Source organism: Hippopotamus amphibius, chromosome 1 (genome assembly GCF_030028045.1).
Source record: "Hippopotamus amphibius kiboko isolate mHipAmp2 chromosome 1, mHipAmp2.hap2, whole genome shotgun sequence".
Lineage (NCBI taxonomy): Eukaryota > Metazoa > Chordata > Mammalia > Artiodactyla > Hippopotamidae > Hippopotamus > Hippopotamus amphibius.
In genome coordinates, this window is record NC_080186.1 from 127,483,820 (window position 1) to 127,504,669 (window position 20,850).

Here is a 20,850-nt window from a genome sequence, read left to right on the forward strand (position 1 = left end):
AGGGATGTCCCTTCGGAAGCTCACTTCTGCCTGCTACCTCAAAACCTGAAGGCTCTTGTGGCAGCCCCATCTTTCCCCGGGGCCTCTTGCTTCTCACTGGTGCCCTCCACCAGCCCAGGAGGACTGTCATTTTTCCAGTTCCAAGCTTGGACTGGAGAGGGACTGAGGAGAGGGCCCAAACTAGGCCAAGACAACACAGTGCACCCATGGCCACCTGTCCTCCAGGGCCCCCTTGGCATGAGAAACTTTAGCACATCTGAAGTGGTTGGCGTTCTCAACAGGTGCTTGGGCCTGTCCGCTTTAAAGGAAGAGAAGGGCCTCTGTTGTGTTCTCTCGAGGACCCCTGGAGCACGAGTGCAGGGCTTCCTATGTCACTTACGGAAAAACCCGAAGGAACTTTTCTGGCTAACCCAGTATTTTCATAATGTCTTGCCAGAGCCTAGAGCAGTGCCTAGCACACGGCGGATGCCCAATGAATGTTTGTTGAATGACTGAATGAGGTGCTTATGGGACGTTTAGGAGACAAATTCAGGGAGCAGCTGAAGATTCAAGTCTAGATTCACCTTGGATTCAATTTGGGAGTGAGTTTTGGGCAGTTATCACAAGGACTTGTCTTTGACGCCCAGAGAGGGGCCCAGGCAGGTCACATCAGGAGTAAAGCAGGTAGGATATGGTTTTCTTTCAACCTAGACATCACTAGTATATTAAATGCAGAGTACCTTTCACCTCCACAAAGAAATGTACTCTCTGCCACTTCCCTTGAACCATGAAGCCCTCTCAGTCCATCCTTGGTTTCCATGGATACAAGCGAACAAGAGCACAGGGGCGGATGGTGAGTGCTGCTGGGAGCCGTCTGTGGGGAGCCTTCTGGGGGCAGCCATTGTGGGAACGCTGAGCTGTGGCCAGATCTGCCAGTTTACCAACAGCGTCCAGAGATTCAGATTTTCATTATGTGAAATTTGCTTTTTCAATATTGGCAGCTAAGTTAAATTTTTTAAAATCCTATTAAAAAAATAAACGTGGACCAAATCCAGTGTGAGGACAGCCCAGCATAAAGAAGACATGAGAGATCAGGAGGCAGGAACATCATAGCACAGGCCAGGGAAAGCAAGAGGAGCCATCAGACATGAAGGACCGCAGACTCGGGAGGGAGGGAGCTCGAGGCAGGGAAGCCTGGGCGGGGCAGGAATGTTTCCAGAAGTAACCAAGAGTGTCAACCGGGCAGATAAGCCCGAGGAGTCCCCGTGGCATTTTGCAAGGAGGTGGTGTTTGCCAAATCAGTTTAGCAGAGAGCTGGGCCCGGTGCCAGGATTGGGAGATCAAGGGGGAGAGTGTAAAGAGTGTGTAGATGAGAGAGTGTAGACAGCTGTCTTAAGAGGCGTGGCTGTGGTGGGCCCAAGGACCACTGGCAGCCGTGGTCAGCTGAGCGGCCAAGACGGGTGGAGGAGGCAGCTTGGAGGCTCCTGCCAAGGGAAGGTGGTTGAAGAAGTTGGAGGCTGGATGGAAAAGGAGAGTAGAGCGAAGAGTAGAGAGCTGGGGACTGAATCTCAGGAAAGCACAGCTGGCCTAGGTGGAAGCGAAGACAAGTATGGGGCACCTGCTCTGAACAGCCACCTCTCTATGCTGGAAGCACAGAGCAATCTCTTAGATGTCATTTAATCATCAAAACCTGCTTAAGAGAAGAGATGTCATTAAGGGCATATTTCAGATGAGGGAACTGAGGCTCAGAGAGGGAAAGTGACCTGTTCAGAGCCACCGGGCCAGAATGGCCTGGGTCTGCTGCTCCGTGGATCAAAGGCCGAGGTGCTTCGCACTGCACCTCTCAGCACCGCGCCCCCTCCCCCCCACCCCCCCAATCCCCAGCACAACTGCAGGGATCACTGTGTTCTCAAGCTCGGTGTGAGGCTGTGCCGGTGGAGGCTAAGGGTACTGGGAAATGTCTTTGTACCAGGCACGTGAGGCCATTAGCGTCCTTGGAGAGTGCAGTCCCCCCAGCTGAGGGGGCAGAGCCCTTGGCAGGGGGCTGAGTGGGCAACTGGAGAGGCAGCAGGCCAGGGAGGGGCATTTTCCAGCTCTCAGCGGCTTGAGCCCATTTGAAGTCAGCAGGGAGACAGGCGGTGGAGTACAGGGTACACAGGCAGGAAATGATGATTCTGGTGCTGCCTTCTCAGTTCTGGGCCCCACACGGGCCTTGGAACACTCACAAGGTACACAGGGTCCTGCTATAGGAAGGGAGCGCGGCAGGGGCTAAAGGGCCCGGCTGCACGGTACACGGGCAGCAGCAGCCAGGGCCGGGTCCGAGCCTGAGTTGGCCTGAGTCCAAAGCCAAACCTGCGAGTGGAGGAAGGGCTCCTCCCCAACTGGGACCTAAAGTGGGGCAGGGTGGGGGATGGGGGGCGACCCGAGGGTTCCGGAGGCTATGGTGGGGCAAGAAGAAGTTTGCTGGGAGCCTGAGGAGAACTCGGGAGGCCGGGGCCAGCCCTGGGAGATCGTGCAGAGTGGCCAGTGAGGGTCCCAGGGCCAGCCTAGTTCTCCCGCTCAGGGCGCAGCTTTCACCCATGTCCCTTGCCACTGACAAAAATGACTACTACTTGGAGACTAGGTCAACAAGGAAGGCCTCTCAGCTGCAATTCAAACTAGTTTAAGCAAAAACAGGGATAATTTGTCTCATTTAACTGAAAATGTTAATGGCTTCAGACATGGCAGGATCATGACATCCCGTGGATGTGATGTTATCAGGAGTCTCCGAGCCCGCGGTGCGATGCGCGCTCCGTAGCCCCACCTCCAGCTCTCCCCCCACCTCCATTTCTTAGTTCTGCTTTTCTCCGTGCTGGCTTTATTCTCAGGCAACTCTCCCCATTATCAGCAAAAACACCCCAGCCAGCTCCAGGCCCACATCCTGCCAGCTCAGCAGCCCCACTGGAGACTCTTAATGGTTCCAGCAAAAGTCCCAGGGCTGACACCCATTGGACTAACATGGGTCACGTGTCCATTCCTGAAGCGGTTACTGGTTCTGACCCACTGGCCTGAATCACATGCTCCCCTCTGGAGCCTGCAGTGGAAAATCAACTGGAAGATAGGCAGGGATGCCTGATCATGGATGCCCAGTGCACTGGGCATTTATCCTGCTCTCCACGCCCAGGATCCATGCCCACTGACTCCTTCCCTAGACTCCACAGCTGTAGCCTCAGGAAATACTTCTGACCAAATTCCAGGCCAGGCCAGGCCAGCCCCTGAACGCACACATGGGGGTGCTAGAAGGGGAAACAGGGAGGGTGTGTACTCTGCTGAAGTAATGCAGGACGGACTGGGGTTCCATACAGATTTTGCCACCACCAGCTGTTTGTTACAGGGCAAGTCACTGCTCCTCTCTGAGCCTGGGTTTTCCCATCTATGAAATAGTAATAATAGCCAACACATCAATAACACCTACTATGTGCAGTTGCCTTTTTAAGCACTTTCTACACTTTCTAGGTACTTTTTAAAAATCCTCAACCCCTATGAGGTGGGTGCCCTCATTATCATTCCCATTTTATAGTCAGACAAGAAAGGCCAAGCAGAGTCTGAGGTCAGGTGGTAGCAAGGTCTGTGCAGCTCAGGAGCAGAGCTAAGTGCTGAAAGTGGCTGGCCCCATGCCAGGGGCAAGATCTGGAAAATGCTGGGAGCTTTATAATGATGAGGGGGCAACTTTTGAAGGTGTGCTTGGTAGGAACTTGCAGAGGCAGGGTGAGGGCAGAGAAGGCTCCACCAGCTGGTGCTGAAAAAGTCCTGAAACCCACATGTCAGCCTTGAAGCCTTCCCTGAGAGGTGTGGGGGAGCACAGAGCAGGAAGGTGGGTGTGGGAAGGTGGGGCTGAAAAGAGGAAGGGGAAGGGGTTCTCGCTTCCTAAGCCTTCATCCAGTCACATTTTATCCTTACATGGCATCAAAGAGGAAACTCAGAGAGGGAAAGCGTTTTACTCAAGGTCACACAGCAAGTGACCAGCTTCTGGATCTGAATCCTCCCTCTTTCTTGGTTTTTCCTCTCTGTGGACCCAGAAGCCATTGGACTAGCTTCCCAGTGCTGGGGTGGAGGGGAGGAGCTCAAGATCTAGGGATGGGTGAGACTTGAAGCGGATCAGTGCTGGGAGTGGTACACATGAAAGCCTGGTGGGAGGGCCTCAAAGGAGGCACGCAGTACCTACCCACCAAGGCTGAGCGTGTGGGTTTCAGAGGTGGCAGTTTCAGGGAGGCAGATTTGCAGAGGGAGTGACCACTGGTCACCTTGCTCCCACTGGTTGAGAACACTGGACTACACCAGGGCCACTGAACTTGGCAATTTAAGGGTCACTGGTGACCTTGACCAGAGCAGTGCCAGGGACAATGCAGGAAGGAGACAGACTACAGATATACAAATTATAGGAGGAGGAGGATGTGAAGGGCGGGCTCCAGGGAATGTGAGCAGGGAATCTTCTTGCTCCCCTGAAAACAGAGAAAACTGGGCATGGGGCATCTGGGGACTCTCTGTACTATCTTTGTAATTTTTCTGTGAATTTCAAACTGTTCTAAAATTAAAAGTTTATTTAAAAATAAAGATGGCAAAGAGGTAAGAGTGGGTGTGGCTGGAGTTTGTAGGTGGCTGGGGGAGGCAGGTATCTGAGGAAGGGAGAACAGGCAGGTAGGGCTTCTGTGTTTTGGATGTGAAATTGAGTGAGTAGGAGGGCTTCCTAGGTGGCGCAGTGGTTAAGACTCCACCTGCCAATGCAGGGGACACAGGTTCGATTCCTGCTCCAGGAAGATCCTCCATGCCACGGAGCAACTAATTCTGTGAGCCACAACTATTGAGCCCGTGTGCCGCAACTACTGAAGCCATGGCAATTAGGAGCCCACGCATCACAGCGAAGAGCAGCCCCCACTCTCCGCAACTAGAGAAAGCCCATGTGCAGCAGTAGCAGTGAAGACCCAACACAGCCAACAAATGCATTTATGTATATATAAAAAAAAGAAATTGAGTGAGCAGGAGGCTGGGGAGGGAACTTAGGAACAGGGAGATGAAAGGCATTCCAAGCTGGTAAAGGTCAAAGGAAGCAGGAAGGGACTGAGGCCTGAGATCCCTCTACCTACCCCTCCCAGGCACCCCCTTAGCCCCGCTATGGGGTCTTCCGACCTCCCCAGAATCCTACTGACTCTGCCTGGCACTTGCTCCAAGCAGGGGCTGTGGAGAAACTTCCAGGGCTGGGGTCTATGGGCATAGTGGGTGCAGAGAGTTCCCCAGGTGGGGGGGCGGGGCATGAAATGTTTTGCGTTTTAAGAGTTTCTTCCTACTCCAAAGTGCTGGGACCCACTGCTGGAGATCAGTGTATACACTGCTCTCCTCCTCTTGGCCCAGCTGGTTACCCAACTCAGAACTCAGTGGCTCAGACCCACCACCTCCCAGACTGGACCAGGTAAAGTTTGCTCAGCTGCTGTCACCTCCTCTGGGAAGACAGGGGTGGGAGGCTTTGTAGGTGGTTGTAAAAGCTTCTGCAACTGCAGAGGGTTTCAGAATCCCAGCTCAAGACATGAGCAGAGATGCTCCAGGAAGCCCTGGCAGTGGTGCCTACTTCCCCACAAGGGATTCTTCTGAGGCCCCAGTGTTGTCAGTGTTCAGAGCTTTGGGAAATAAAGCTGCCAGGAGGCTGGCCCTGAAGTGTCCTTGGAGGAGCCCTGCCCTGGGAGTCTGGGGTTAGATTCCTCTGGGAGGCCTGAGGCTTAGGAGAGAAGGCAAAGGATTTGGTAGCCTGGCCTCACCTGAGAGGGCTCAGGGAGCGGCTGGTAAGGGCGGGGTGCTCAGCATAGGGCAGGGCAGGGATGAGGTAGAGGCTGGCAATGTTGGGGTAAGGAGCTGGAGAATGGTCTAGGAGGCAGGGATGGAGGGGTGTGGTTGGGAACAGGGAACAGAATGGGAACGGGGATAGGCTGGAATGAGGAGGGTGCAGCTAGGCACTGGGTCTGACGAATGGGTAGCGGGTGTGTGCCAAGCTTGGGGTTGGGAGTGCGCCTAGAGCTGGGAAGGGAAAGAAATGAGCTGGATTTGGGGATGAAGAAGGCAGTGGACAATGATAGGGATGGACTAGGAATGGGCCTTTCCGAGGTGGGGATGGGCTGCGATGGGCCAGGGGTGGCTGGCACGCGAATTGCGAATTGCGTTGAGGCTGGATTGGGATGAACCAGGGATGGGGGTGCGGCTGGGGTGGAGAAAAATTAAGGACGGAGTGGGGCTGGGCCGGATTGGAATGGATGGTTTTGGGATTGGCACCGGGAGCTGGAAAGGAGAGGGGTGAAGCTGGGCCTGGATGGGGCTTGGTGAGGTGGGGACGGGGCTAGGTTTGTGGCTGGGGACACCATAGGTGAGGCTTTGGGACGTGGCAAGAACGCCCCTGGGTGCGGAGGGGCAGACCCGCCAGGGCGCGGCGCGCAGGGCCTGGGGGCCAGAGGCGTGGGGGCGCCCCGGGGCAGGCCGGGAAGGGGGGGCGGGCCTCCCCCTGGGCCGGGCCGGGGCGGCGCTAGGACCGAGCGCGCGGAGGGAGCGAGCCGGGCGGAGCCAGCGCCCCCCGCCCCCCGCCGGCCGCCTCCCCTCCCCCGGCCGCTGGCTCGCGCGGCTCCGAACGCTGCAGAGGCTCCGAGGCGGCGGCGGCGCGGCGACTCCCTCTTTCCCTCCCTCCTTCTCCGTCCGTCCGTCCGTGCGTCTGTCCGTTCGGCCTCGGTCCGGCCCGCAGCATGGCCGGCGTCAGCTTCAGCGGCCACCGCCTGGAGCTGCTGGCGGCGTACGAGGAGGTGATCCGGGAGGAGAGCGCGGCCGACTGGTGAGCCCCCCGCCCCCGCCCCCAGCCCCTTTGTCCCCGCGCCGCCGCGCCTTTGTCTCCACCCGGCCCGCCGCCCCGCAGCCGGGAAGGAGGGGGAGACCCCGAAATGGTGCAGCGGCCCCGGAGGGCCGGGGAGGGGCTGCCTTTGTGCGCGCCGGGGGAGGGGCCGGGCCGGGCCGGGCGGGGCCCCGGCGGGCCCCGAGCGCCCGGAGGCGGCCCCAGGCGCGCGGTGGGAACCACGGCCGGACGCGGGCTGCAGAGACGCGGGGTCCAGAAGTGTGGCCCGGGGCCTCCGAGCCTGTGGAAGCCCATCCCCCGCCCCCTCCCCTTCGCCTCGGGCCGGGGGGCAGGTGTGCACCGGCCGGCCAAGGGCACCTTCGCCACCTTCGAGCGGGCGAGGACCGGGCAGGGACCGAGCCGGCAGAGCCAGCGCAGCCAGCGCGGCCCAGCCCGGCGGCGGCCACAGCACAAAGGAAAGCTAGGGCGGGGGAGGAGCGGAGCGGGCTGGGGGCCGGGGCGCCCCGCCCACCGGGGGCCTCTGGAAGTTGGGGTGTGATGGAAAGACGTTCGTGGCCACGCGGCCACCGCCAAGTGACTCCTGTAGCCCTGGGGGGTCGAGGAGGAGGCAGGGATAAGTCCTCTCCCCGACGCGAAGGGGATTGCAGGGAGTAGGCAGCTGGGCCGGGACGTGCCAAAGGGACTGAACTGCCTGCCGCGGGGGCCAGGTGGGATGCGTGGGAGGAAGCCCCCAGGTGCACCACTGTGGAGGGAGTTCCCAGAGAAGGATGAGGGGTGAGCCCCTAGCCCAGTGGCCCGGTGGCAAGGGGCTCTCGGCTCCCTGATGAGGGAGGAGCTGGCCTGCACTCTCCCCCCTCCCCAGCTGTTGTCTCCCGCTAAGCTGTGGGAGGGGATGGACCACCTGCTCTGAGGCTGGAGTCCCCAGGGTGGCAGGAAAGCCAAGGGGTTTCACACTGCCCCATTCAGGAATCATCACCCCCCCAAAATACTCTTCTCCTGGGGCAGGTGCCCATTCTGTTCTAGGCCTGTTCTCCCCTTGGCAGGCAGGAAACACAAAGTGAAGGCAGGTCTGGGGACCTCACTTGGACTGGCCTCACCCACATACTGGGAGGACACTGACCTGGGGGCTGGAGGAGGGGACAAGATGGCCAGGCATCCATGCCACAGCACTGCAGCACTGGCGGGGGGCCAGGCCTGGGGGGATGGACGCGGGACACGAGCAGACTCTCCTGTCCTTCGGGTCAGTCACACGAGGGGCCAGCACAGGCTAAGTGGGCAGATAGCCCATCCGTTGTCCCAGCCCTGCCCCAGGGGGACTGAGATCATGGGAGGAGTTCAGGGCAAGTGGCCGGCTTGGCCGGGTGCAGGAGCTCGCCTCAGAATGTGGGCCATGCCGGGAGAGGCGCACAGCCCACCTCAGAACCCTCACCCTCCAGTCTGGGGGTGCTGCCTACCACCGCCCCATTTCCCCCTACCTTCCCCAAAGCAGAGCTCCCGCAACGACTGCTGGCGCACGTCCTGCTCAGCAGAGGCCTGGGCTGCCGCCACCCAGCAGCATCCCTGTGGCCACAGTGAGTTATTCATCACTGGCGTGCCTCCCCCCACCCCCCATCTGGGTTGTGTGTGGGACACACACAGATGTACACACGCACCCTCGCACATACACACATTTGCTCCCTCCCAAGGGCCCAGATAAACATTTGGTAGAAAGGATGTGAGGATGATCCTGCAGAAGGGGTTGTGAGGGCCTCCAGCACCCAGCACAGAGCCGGGGGCACAGCGGGGTCTCAAGACTCAGGGGCAGACCCTGCACGCAGAGGCTGGAGGAGGGCGTCTTGGGGAAGATCGCTGTCTGGGCAAAGGGGGGTCGGCACTGCCCTCCCTTGCTTTGCTTCTGAGCAGGCGATGGGGGTCGGGGAGCTCACTCCTAGGTGGCTCACTCTGAAATGAACCGCCATCCTGATGCTGGCAGCAGGGGACCCAGGAAATCAGATTGTGTCGTGAGAAGAACTAGTGTTATCCTGGACTCACTGTGTGACCACACACGTGTCTGCTCCTCTCTGGTCCTTTTGAAAAGCAGAAAAGGGGATTGGGCTCCACCTTCCCTGGGATACCCAAGGCCCTTCCAGGCCTAATGTCCTGAGATGTAACCTTCCTCAGCTGGCCCCACCCTCTCCCTGGAGCTGCTGCATTCCCGCTCCCACCTCACCCCGGTCCACTTTTTCTGGCCGAGTTGTTTCTCAGAGTTTGTGTCAATATCACAAACACCTCCTGGAGCTGCTCTGTGCTCTGTGTTGAAGGACTGAATTAGATGTACTGCCTTCACGAAGCTCATGGTTCAGGACAGTGTTTGTCTCCCGGCGTTGGAGGTGGTGAGACGTTGTTTCCTGCCCCCCACCCCGATCCTGATTCCTTGTCGTTTCACCTGCTCCCACCCACCCAAGGCTCAGGCCACCTCTGATGTGTTTGGGAAGCACTGGTCCAGGGAGATCTGGGGCAGGCCCAGGCGCCTCTTCCCATCCCTGCTGAAGTGTGGTAAGCGCTTTAGGGAGTGCAGGGCAGGGCTTCCTGGGGAGCTGGCATTGGGTCCCGGAGGGATTTCAGTTAAGGGTGGGCATGGGGTGGAGAAGCGGGTCTGGCCTCCCTGTGAAGGGAATCACATATGCAAAGGTTCCAGGGTGGGAAATATTCAAAACTGTGCTGGGAGTCAGGGAGCCATCCAGTGTGACCCAAGTGTGTGGTGTGGATACGGAGGTCTGGCTGGAAAGACAGGTGGGCGGGGCTCAGGGCTGAAGACCTGCTGAAACCTTTGAACTGAGCTATGGTTTCCAACGGGTAAGGGCCAGGGCTGCGGCAAGGAAGGGTGGCTGGAGGTGGGTAGGCAAGCAGTGAAGAAAGGAAGGGGCAGGACAGGTGTTCCTGGGAGGAGCCAGGGTCCCTCAGAGAGCCTGGGAGAGGCTGACAAGTCACTCCAAGGAGGTGTAATGGCTAGAGCGGTGTTTGGAAGCCAGGGTCTTGGAGTTCTGCCTCAGTTTCTCTTCTGTGGAATGAAGAGGAGAAGACCCTGTTTCTCGGAGGGCCTTTTGTTCCCAGTGGTGGGTTAGGGCAGCCAGACAGGTGGTGGGACAGCTGTGTTGAGAAGCAGCTGCCAGGCTGGGGCCCAGCAACAGTTGAACCATGAGCTGCTGGCCCCACAGCCCACCTGTGTCCCTTTCAGGAGGGAGGGCTCCCGAGAAGCTGGGCAGGGCGGGGCTGAGGGCCCATTTGGCTCTGGCAGTGACTTATGCTGACCTCATGGGGCTGGGCCTGGAACCAGGCCCTCCTTCCTCCCTCCTCCCTCCTCCCTCTCTCCCTTCCTTCCTCCTCCCTCCTCCCTCTCTCCCTTCCTCCCTCCCTCCTTTTCTCCCTTCCTCCCTCCTCCCTCTCCTTCCTCCCTCTTCTCTCCTCCCTCTTTCCTTATCACCCCTTTCCCTTCCTCTTTCTCCCCTCCTTCATTTTCACTCCATCCCTTCACTTCCCTCCCTTCTCTTGTCTCCTCTTTCTGCCTCTCTCCCTGCTTGCTTTCTCTTCTGCATCTCCCTGGTGCTTCTGCCTCCTCTCCTCCTAGCCCCCTGCGTTGGCAGTAAGGAAAAGGGAGCTTGGGGAGGGTCTGAGCCTCCTGTACCTCTGTTTCTTCCTGGTCCCAAGCCTCTCCTCCAAGTGGGTCCTAGGGAGGAGACATCTCTCTCTTCCCTTCTGTGAAATGGATGTTGTGCCTCTGCTACCTGTGCAGAGACAGCTAGGGAGGAGGGAGGAGGAAGGCTGCTAGGTCAGCTCTCTGCCGAAGCTCAGAGGGAAGGAAAGGCCAGCAGTCCCAAGAGGCCAGAACCTCAGCTAGGGCGGAGGAGGCCTAGGGCTGGAAGGCCAGCAGAGTGCAGCTACCCAGAGGCTAGAGCCCAGGCAAGAATGACCATGGTGACCTCATCCCCATTTCAGAGAGACTGAGATTGAGGCCGAGGGCGTGTCCCCGTGGGGTCCTTTGTGTTCAGGAGAATGCAGCTGGGGTGGGCCAGTCGCGTGCCAATTGCTGGGTTGCCATAGCTACCAGGGGAAGCCCAGAGCCGAACAGCACCAGGTTCTCTCGCCTCGCCCCGCCCCGCCCTCGCTGTGGGGGGAGGGGCGGTGGGTACCGAGGCACGCGCCAGGTAGGTTCCTGGCAACGGCCAATGGGGGATGAGGAGCGGTAGCCAGGGAACGGTAACCAAGGAACCGTCGCCTTGGAATCTCCATCTCACACCACTGGCTGGGTTGCAGGCTGCTAGGGCCAGGGCTCCGAGGACGCAACACACTGGCTTACTGAAAGCGAGCAACTGGGCAGCGATTTCTTCCCCATTGCCTGCTCCCCACCTGACCCAGGCCTCCCTCCATCAGATCCCAGACTGTCCCCCACTGGGTTCCAGCCTGAAATGGTGCTTAGCCCTGTTGTCATGGTGACAAGGCTTAAGTGCTGGGCTGGAACCCCCCTCCTGTCCTGCCTCCTCTATGTCCCTCCTACCCCCCAGAGACATCTCCACCCAAAAATTGGCTGCCTGGGCCCTGACAGTTCTCCGAGCCACCCCTCCCTCTCCCCAGGGCTCTTTACACATATGAGGATGGCTCAGATGACCTCAAGCTTGCAGCATCAGGAGGTAAGAATTCCAGCCATTCCTTTGCCTCGCTCCCCGCCCCCTCCTCCCTCCCCCTCCTCCTGGTTGTTTTCTTCCCCACCCCACCCGCCTGGCTCCAGGCCGCCTGGCTTCTCGCTGCCTGTATCCAGCAGACCCACACTTGCATGGCGAGCGCCCTTCCTCGGGTCATCCCTAAAATCCCAAGGGTGGGGAGGGAGGGAGACTTGTTTCCTGTTTGATTATGAGAAGACTGAGCCTCAGAGAGGGAGAGTGACTTGCCCAAAGTCACACAGCTAGGGAAGGGGGCCTGGCAGGGTTGGCCCAGATCACCCCACGGTTTTCAAAACCCAAAAAGGTTTTATTTTATCTCAGTGGGTGCTGGCACCGCGTGAGACTCGATGTGTGAAGAACACTTCCTCAGTTCTTCCCCAAGGTCCTGGGGGATTCAAGGCAAACTCGCACCTGCCTGCTGCCTCTTTCACACCAGCACAGAACTCTGGGACTTCCAGATCTCTGGCGGTGCCTGCAGAGCCCATGAGAGGAGTCTTTGCTTTGGGTTCCAGGCCCTTTGTGGGGGAGGCAGTCAGGCGATGGGGCCTGACACCCTCCTGATTCCCCCAGATGGGGGCTTGCAGGAGCTCTCTGGCCACTTTGAGAACCAGAAGGTGATGTATGGCTTCTGCAGCGTCAAGGACTCCCAGGCTGCTCTGCCGAAATACGTGCTCATCAACTGGGTATGCAGCTGTGGGCTGGGGAAGGGAGCTGAAGGCCCAAGAACAGTTATCCTCCCACTCCACTCACTGACACTGCTGGAGACAGCCCCGCTAGTCCCAGGAAGAGAGCCCTGGGCCTCAGCCTGCCGTCAACTCTTGTCCTCTCCCGACCTCCCCTTTGCTGGGTACTTTGCAGGTTGGCGAAGATGTGCCTGATGCCCGCAAGTGTGCTTGTGCCAGCCACGTGGCTAAGGTGGCCGAGTTCTTCCAGGTGCGAGTGGGGGTCGGGGCTCGTGGGGGCAGTGACGGGAGGGAGCCCTGCTGCCCGAACACGCCTTCTTCCTGCTGCAGGGCGTCGACGTGATCGTGAACGCCAGCAGCGTGGAGGACATAGACGCGGGCGCCATCGGGCAGCGGCTCTCCAATGGGCTGGCGCGGCTTTCCAGCCCCGTGCTGCACCGACTGCGGCTGCGTGAGGATGAGACCGCCGAGCCGGTGGTCAGTGTGCGCCCCGGGCAGGCCGGCCCCGCCCAGGGCTCCGCCGTGCGCTTCCTCGGCCCTCGCCCTCTGTGTGTGGGGGCTCCTGAGCACGTGGCCTGTGGGCCGCGCTCACGCCAGGCCACTTGACTCTGCAGGGTACCAGCTATCAGAAGACAGATGCAGCTGTGGAGATGAAACGGATCAACCGCGAGCAGTTCTGGGAGCAGGCCAAGGTGTGGGCCCCGACCCCGGCCGCAGGCTGAGCTGCTCTCCCCTGTCCCGACCCCACGGGCTAGCTTCTCCCCTCTGGCTTCTCTCCCTCCGTCCCTCCCTTCGGCAGCACGGCCCGTCCTACAAGCTCCCCCCGCGGGAAGAGCCAGCCCCTGAGTCCTCAGAACCCTGGGTGGGGGCTGGGCTGGAGGGTTGGGGCCGGCCCCAGGCTCAGGGCCTGCACTGCCTTGGCACGGCGGGGGGACTGCAGAAGGAGGAGGAGCTGCGGAAGGAGGAGGAGCGGAAGAAGGCCCTGGACGAGAGGCTCCGGTTTGAGCAGGAGCGGATGGAGCAGGAGCGGCAGGAGCAGGAGGAGCGGGAGCGGCGCTACCGGGAGCGGGAGCAGCAGATCGAGGAGCACAGGTGGGCCCCGCCCCGGGCCCCGGGCCCCGGGCCCCACGTGAGCCCATCCTGAGGGGTTGCCCGCACCTTTCATTCCAGGAGGAGACAGCAGACTTTAGAAGCTGAGGAGGCCAAGAGGCGGTTGAAGGAGCAGTCTATCTTCGTAAGTTCTTAGCCGGGGCTCCCGTCTCCTGGTCAGGGAAATGAGGATGGCCCCTGTGTGCCTGGGCCTCTGGGGGGGAGTCCGCATCTTGGGCACAGCGCTGGGCATCTGGGGTACCGCTGCGTGGGCATGGGGTGCCGTGCAGTGTCAGACCTGGTGCCTGACCGCGTGGGGCTCTGTTCCCTGGCTATGGAAAGAGACCTCCTTGGAGAAGCTTATACGCTAGACTGAAAGAGACAATCTACCTTGACCCAGACCCTCAATGACCAGGTTCCTCCTGCCCCCTCCTGGCGGGACCGAAGGGGCTCGAGGTGGATTAGACATGCTTCCTGCACTTAGGGGGCTCGAGGCCCGGTCTCCACAGCAAGAGTACTGCAGAGCCACTGGGTGAAGCTAGGGTGGTGCCCTGAGCGTCTGTATACAAATGTGTGTCGTGTGTCTTTCAGAGCAGGTGCTTGTTGCAGGGGTGCTGGCTGAACCTGCAAACATGGCGATGGCCCATAGGGTCGCCATGGATTGACTCTTTCAAAGTCACAGTGGAGTCAGATCTTCGTGCTTTGAAATGAATTTTATATTTGAGAAAAAGCTGAGATCCTTCAGAGCTGGGCATGGTCCAGTTTAGGACAGGAGGTGGGCAGGAGTCCTCTGGACTGGGATTGTGATGGGTAGCCATTGGGCCATGGGGACTCAAACAGACTCCAAGGTCACACCCACAGGAGGCTGGGAGGGAGGTGGCAGGACAGCCCTGCAGGCTCTGGCATTCATGGCTGTCATAGGTCATTCCACTCAGGTTAGCCCCTGGGGGTGGAGAGGCCATGTGGTTAGGAAGCTCCAACCTCACTCATTCAACAAACCCTTTCCACCTGCCACGTGCCTTGATGGATTAGTTTATTTTTAATTGCAGCAAAGTGTACGTAACATCCAATGTACCATCTTTACCATTTTTAAGTGTGCAGTTCCGTGGCATTAAGCGTATTTATATTGTACAACCATCATCGCTGTTTATTTCCGGAATTTCCTTCATCTTCCCATACTGAACCTCTCTACCCATTAAACCCTAACTCCCCCTCGTCCCCTCCCCCAGCCCCTGGCAACTATTTTCTGCTCTCTGTGTCTATAAATATGACAACTCTTAAGTATATGAGTGAAATCATGCAATTATTTCACCTTTTGCGACTGGCTTATTTCACTTAGTGTAACATTTTCAAGGTTTATCCATGTCAGAATGTCTTTTCTTTTAAAGCTATTGGTATTCCATTGTATATGTATACCAGATTTTGTTTATCCATTCAGGGCAAGGTCTTTTTGGAAAATGTTATTTTTATGGAAAATTTCATATACGCACACAAAAGTAGAAAGAAGAGTATAGTGAATCCATTGAACTGATCACTCATCTTCACCAGTTACCAGTGTTTCAGGCAAAGGCTTACAGTGTTACACCATTATTTTACAGTCTCATCTGCCCCTTCAAGTGTGGCTCATGTGACAAGGACAGTAGGTGTTTTAGCAGGTCACTGTGGTGACCCTGCAACTTCAGGTCCTCTGAGGACATTCCCACATGAGAAACTGGAATTTCGCACTATAAAATGCTTTATATTGTAGGCTTAAGGAGCTATTCTGCTTTCTCTCCTGATAAGAATTGCATTCCTTATGTGAGTTCCCTTTTTGCCTGGGATGCAGGGGAGCTTCCATTTATCTGAAGATGCTCAGACTTAGCAATGCTGTTGACCTTTATGGTTAGTTTTTTGATGTTTCTCTCGTACCCCAAGCTCCAATTTGTTTCAGTGCTTTTCACAGTGTTATGTAGTGAAGGTTTTTGTGGTAAAGCTGCCTGTGGTCCTGTTTTTGAACAAGGCAGAGGAGCCTAGCAACGTTCTATTAGGCAGGGGCAGTGTAAGAGCAAAGGCTGGGGGGGTTGTACATTTTGGGGGAAGGCAAGGAGCCTGACTGGAGCCCTTCGGGACATTTGGGAGGCGAGAGCACGGTCGGGGAGGAGTTTATAGACTTCATCTGGAAAGTACAAAGTGGCGGTTGGGGTGACCACCTTCGTGAGGCTTTTGGTGTGGTGAGTTCAACTGAGGAAACAGGTACCAACTGAACCTTGGGCTGGCCACTTACATGCATACGTGAGCTCTCATCCTGTATCATCCACAGAGGTGGGGAGTTAGTCCAGAAACAGGAAATTATGGCCCGCTGTAATCTGTGGTGTGTGCCTGGGACACCTCATGGGGACCCAGGGAAGGAAATGACCTGAATGGGCCAGGGACCTCTTCCCCAGGAGGCAGTGCCCGAGCTGAGGCCGGAAGCTGGAAGAGCTGGACCCAGGGTGGGGATCGGGCACTTGTAGAGAGAGATTCACCTCCCATGCCAAGGCACAGAGGTGGGAAATTGTATGTGTGTTCCAGAACTGCAGCTGCATCGTGCTGAGGACTTTATATCTACATCTCACAGGGTGTGGGCGAGTCGGGGTTGGGGGGAGTGTTGGGAGAGGTGACGGACTAGATCAGGCAGGGAGAGGGGAATGTGGGCCAAGCAAGGGGCCCCACCTACCTTTACTTCTGGGGTTGCAATCTCAAAACAGTGAGTGAGGTGGGCGTGTGAAGGGCAGTAGGGAGTGGTGCGGACTGGCGAACTGGGCAACGCACGCCCGATGGGCTGCTGCAGTGCAGCTCTAGTCGATGGCTGCTTTGGGACATGCTGGCCTGCGTTGCCAGGGCTTCTGGCATTTCAAGAGAAACTGGAGACCCTGATTTCAGTCAGAAACCTGATTTTTAAGTGATGGTGACTGGTTAACGTTTTGGAAAGGTCCTTTCATGGTCTATAGAGAAGAAACAGGAAAGAGCAAGGAGGCAGGGGACTAAGGAAGAAGCCTCAGTCGCGATACCACGATCCAGGCAGCAGTGATGGGGGTGTGGTTGGCCAGGCGCTGGGGGTCGGAGGTTTGAGCAAAGTTAGCTACAAAGCAGGGAGTGCTCCTGGATGGCCCTGGGTACCCAGGGGCCTGTCTGGGCTGGAAATGAGGTGGCTGAGGACCTTGCAGGTAGAGAGAAGGCACTGTGTGACTGGGTCGTGAAAGGGGTTCCAGGTAGTAGAGGAAACACGGGGGCTGTCAGAAAGCCAAGAGCTCCTGTGGGGGTGGGGTGCTCAGAACACCATCCCTCTGGTTTCCAGGGTGACCAGCGGGATGAGGAGGAAGAGACCCAGATGAAGAAGTCGGAATCGGAGGTAGAGGTGAGAGCTGAGGGCCCAGGCATCTGAGTTTGGGCCGCTGCCTCGTCGGGCTCCTCCTGGCCTGACCCTTTCCGTGTGCCCGCAGGAGGCAGCAGCCATTATTGCCCAGCGACCTGATAACCCACGGGAGTTCTTTAAGCAGCAGGAAAGAGTCGCGTCGGCCTCGGCGGGCAGCTGCGATGTGCCCTCGCCCTTCAACCACCGACCAGGTAGTCCCAGCTCCCACCCCCACCCAACCCCCACTCCTCAGGTTTTGGCTTTGAGCCTCTTTGGGACCTTTCTTGGAAGGGAACCCTTGCCCAAGGACCCCTTGGAAAAGGCAAGGCTGATCATCAAGTGTGCTTCCACCCACCGCCTCCAGGTGGCAGGGCTGAGAAGGGCTCAGGCAGGGTCAGTGTTGGGCCTGGGCTGAGCAGTGGGCTGTGCCAGAGGCCATCTGGGCAGCTCCGACAGGGGCTGAGGCATTCCTCTGGCTGCAAGGAGGAGCGCTGCTGGGGTTCAGCAGGTCTTATCTGGAGACCTGTGGGTGCTGTGGGTGCATGGGGCGTGGCTTTTGCCCCGGTCCTGGGTTTGAGCATCCTGGAGCCTGTACCCAGGGCTCCCTGCTTGGATTCTCCCTGTGCGGCTTCCACCTGTCCTTGAAGCGTCCTTCGCTCCCTGTCTGTTGGTCCGTTTGCCCTTCTGTGTGCCTGGCTGTGTGCTGGGGCTCCAGGGGTGGGGCGGGTTGCTCCCAGGCGTGGGCTGCCCCAGGGCTGGCTGCATGGTGGTGTGTCAGGCTCTTTGCTATGTGTGGCTGGTGCTGGTGGGAGTCGTCTGATGGCTTGAGGCTCTGGCCCAGCTTGGCTGACTGTGCTCCCTGACTGAAGGCGGCTTGGATATCCAGGGCCAGCCTGGGGGTGGATTAGGCCTCGGGGTTGGGGTGGGGGAGACTGACCCTCTCTTGTCCTCTGTCTCTCTCTCTCTGTCTGTCTCTCTTGGCAGGTCGTCCGTACTGCCCTTTCATAAAGGCATCGGACAGTGGGCCTTCCTCCTCCTCCTCTTCCTCCTCCTCCCCTCCACGGACTCCCTTTCCCTATATCACCTGTCACCGCACCCCAAACCTCTCTTCCTCCCTCCCATGTAGGTAGCAGCCCCAGGCCTCCGCGGGAGGGGGTAAGGAGGGCCCCGCTTCCCAGCAGCCCCCCTGCCCTCACTTCCCCAGCCTGACCGCTGATCTCTGGTGTTTGTCCCCAGAGCAGGTACCGCCTGCCTCTTTCCCCTGGCCCTGAAGGGGCACTGGCCCTCAGGGGCCTGGCTTACAGGGTCTGGAGCTGTGGTCTGGCCCCTGGGGGGCCTGGGGAGCTGCTCCCAGCCCCCACCCAGACTCCAGAGAGGAGGGGCTGGCCAGGCCTCAAAGTGGACAGTCCTGCTTGCACCTGGCCTCCTGGCCCTTGCTGAGCAGCCTAGGGGTTTTTGCTCCACAGGCAGCCACCTGGACAGCCACCGGAGGATGGTGCCTGCCCCTATCCCTGCCCGGAGCCCATCTGACTCCAGCACGGCCTCCACCCCTGTCACTGAGCAGATCGAGCGGGCCCTGGATGAGGTCACATCCTCACAGCCTCCACCGCTGCCACCACCACCCCCAGCAGCGCAAGGTGTGTGAGGGGCCCTAGCCCCTGGGCTGGAAACTCCAGATGGCCATGGTAACAGCCCCCCAGGGATCTGGGCCAGACTGTACTGCCCTGGCAGTGGCTGGGGCAGGGAGGAGCCCTGGTCAGACCTGCCCTCCCTGAACCTCAGTGTCTCCCGGGAGTGGGGATTGGGCCTGCCTCCCAGGCCTGCTGGGTGGTTTAAAGACACTAGGTAAAGAGGCAGTGGGGCCAGTGGGTGCTGGAAGGCACTCTGCATGGAAGTCTTAGTGGAGGCCTTCTTTCCTGGACTCCTCAGTGGGTGGGCAGGGCCTATACCCTTTGCTGGGAGCTGATCACATGTCTCTTCCATCTGTGCTTTGACAGAGACCCAGGAGCCCAGTCCCGGCCTGGATAGTGAGGAGACCAGCAAGGAAGCCAGAGAAGCAGCCCCTCAGGTCTGGGCCGGCCCTCTGGAGGAGTCCCCTCAGGCACCGGCGCCTCCCCAGGGCCAAGGCAGCCCCACAGAGGACTTGATGTTCGTGGCATCTACAGAGCAGGCCATCCTGGCTGCCTCTCTAGAGCCTGCCGTGGCTGGAGCCTCCACAGCTGACACCCCAGCAGCTGATACCACTGAAACCGACACTGCCACTGCTGACACCAGTGTTGCCAAGACCGTCCCCCCCGCCTCTGCCAGCCTCATTGACCTATGGCCTGGCAATGGGGAAGAGGCCTCCGCACCCCAGGCTGAGCCTAGGGCGCCCACACCACCCTCAGGTGCCGACGTCACTCTGGCAGAGGTGCCCCTGCTGGATGAAGTGGCTCTGGAGCCGCTGCCGCCAGCAGGCGAAGGCAGTGCCAACCTTCTCAGTTTTGATGAGCTGCCTGAGCCGCCAGCCACCTTCTGTGACCCAGGGGAGGAGGTGGAAGGGGAGATCCTGGCTGGCCCCCAGGCTCCAACTCTGCCCTCAGCTCTAGAGGAGCTGGATCAGGAGCCGGAGCCGGAGCTGGAGCCAGAGCCCCACCTGCTGACCAATGGCGAGACCACCCAGAAGGAGGGGACCCAGGTGGGGCTGGGGCTGCCTGATGGGAGGGGAAGTGGTCAGGGCTGGAGCAGGGGGCTGACCCTGCGTTCCTCAGGCGTGCAGCAGTACCCTGCCGCCTTTCTCTGTGACCCACATTACTTGGGGGGGAAGCTCTATTTCTTTCCCCCTCCTTGGGCCAGCTCTGCTTGTATTCCCAAGGCAGGCATCTGTGTTTCCCTGGCAACCACTGACGGAATCCCTGGTTGCTGGGGAAACGTTCTTAGGCCTGGTAGGTCAGCCCTAGTCCTGCTGGGTGGGGCCTAGTGACATGGAGCTTTTCTCCTGCAGGCCAGTGAGGGGTATTTCAGCCAATCACAGGAGGAGGAGTTTGCCCAATCGGAAGAGCTGTGTGCAAAGGCTCCGCCCCCTGTGTTCTACAACAAGCCTCCAGGTAGTACTGTGGTGGGTGAGGGAAACGAATTTGGGTGGGAGTGCTGCATTCCAGTGTGGACAGGCAGCCCTCCCCCGCCACCCCCATGAGCTGGCACAGCTGCCCAGGGTTGGGAGGGACACAGGCATGGATCTGCTGGGCCATCTCCTTAACTCCCTTCCCTTCCCCACACCGTAGAAATCGACATCACCTGCTGGGATGCAGACCCAGTACCTGAAGAGGAAGAGGGCTTCGAGGGTGGCGATTAGCAGTGGTGCCTGCCCTCAGGCTGCCCTCGCCAAGGCCGCCCGCCGGCACCGGTCTCCGGCCAGACGGCCCGCAGTGCCTGCACCTGCAGCAGCTCCGCCTGGCGCTCACTCTGGATTCCGGCCCTGGCCGGGGACGTGGCCGCTTCCCTACCCACAGGGCCCTACTTTTACAGCTTTTCTCTCTTTTTTTTAAAAGTTGATAGGAGACTTGTACAGTTGACTGGTTTTTCCTTCTGTTGGTAGTTGAGACGCTGTTGCAAATTCCAGCCCCTTCCCACCCGGTCCAGGTTGTAGCTCTTAGTCCTCACTGCTCACTCAGCTGGCGGGGGTGGAGGCCTCATCCTGCTTGGGGCCATGCGTGGGGGGAAGTTCTAGTGGGAAAATGTTCCCCCCGCCTCTTTTCCTAGTTTCCTGTTTCTTGGAAAAATATCACTTTGTATTCTCTGTCCAGGGCTTCAGATATTTTGCACGAATTTTAAAACATGGCAATAAATGGCTCGTGGGCTCTGGCTCCCTGGGACCCCCTCCTCCCCGCCCTTCTCTCGACCCCTCCCCACCTGGCCCGAAGGAAGTAGCAGGCCCAGCTGGGGCCTCTCGACTTCCTGGCCCTTTCCTGCCCCCTCCTGCTGGGCAGGTCCCAGGATGGAGGCCCTAGGCGTGATTCAGGTCAGGGCTATGGGTGGCCCCTCTCCACCTCCTCCTTCTTTGCTTGGGTTCCTTTTTCACGTTCAGTAACTGTTTTTTGGAAAGCACAAACTTCTGTAACAGGTCGTGCTCATGTCTGTTAATAAAGAAATCCAGATCCCTTTGGGCCTGCTGCTCCGGGCCTCCAG

The 20,850-nt window shown here is 58.8% G+C and overlaps 1 protein-coding gene across 4 annotated transcripts; it reads left to right on the forward strand.

The window, feature by feature from the left end:
- Positions 1–6,007: 6,007 nt before the first annotated feature.
- On the forward strand, positions 6,008–20,827 carry DBN1 (drebrin 1). 4 transcript variants are annotated; one of them, XM_057728030.1, is made up of 15 exons: positions 6,332–6,823; positions 11,453–11,508; positions 12,109–12,221; positions 12,397–12,471; positions 12,552–12,698; positions 12,836–12,913; positions 13,162–13,313; positions 13,392–13,455; positions 16,627–16,686; positions 16,772–16,895; positions 17,668–17,805; positions 18,150–18,320; positions 18,681–19,360; positions 19,667–19,769; positions 19,947–20,827. In XM_057728030.1, exons 1-15 carry the CDS (start codon positions 6,738–6,740, stop codon positions 20,015–20,017), a joined length of 2,118 nt encoding a protein of 705 aa, XP_057584013.1. In that variant the 5' UTR covers positions 6,332–6,737; the 3' UTR covers positions 20,018–20,827. The 4 variants fall into 4 exon arrangements, with proteins under 4 accessions (XP_057583996.1, XP_057583987.1, XP_057584013.1 ...); XM_057728004.1 differs by lacking the exon at positions 17,668–17,805 and having other exon boundaries at positions 6,009–6,823; XM_057728013.1 differs by lacking the exons at positions 12,397–12,471; positions 17,668–17,805 and having other exon boundaries at positions 6,008–6,823.
- The last annotated feature ends 23 nt before the right edge of the window (positions 20,828–20,850 follow it).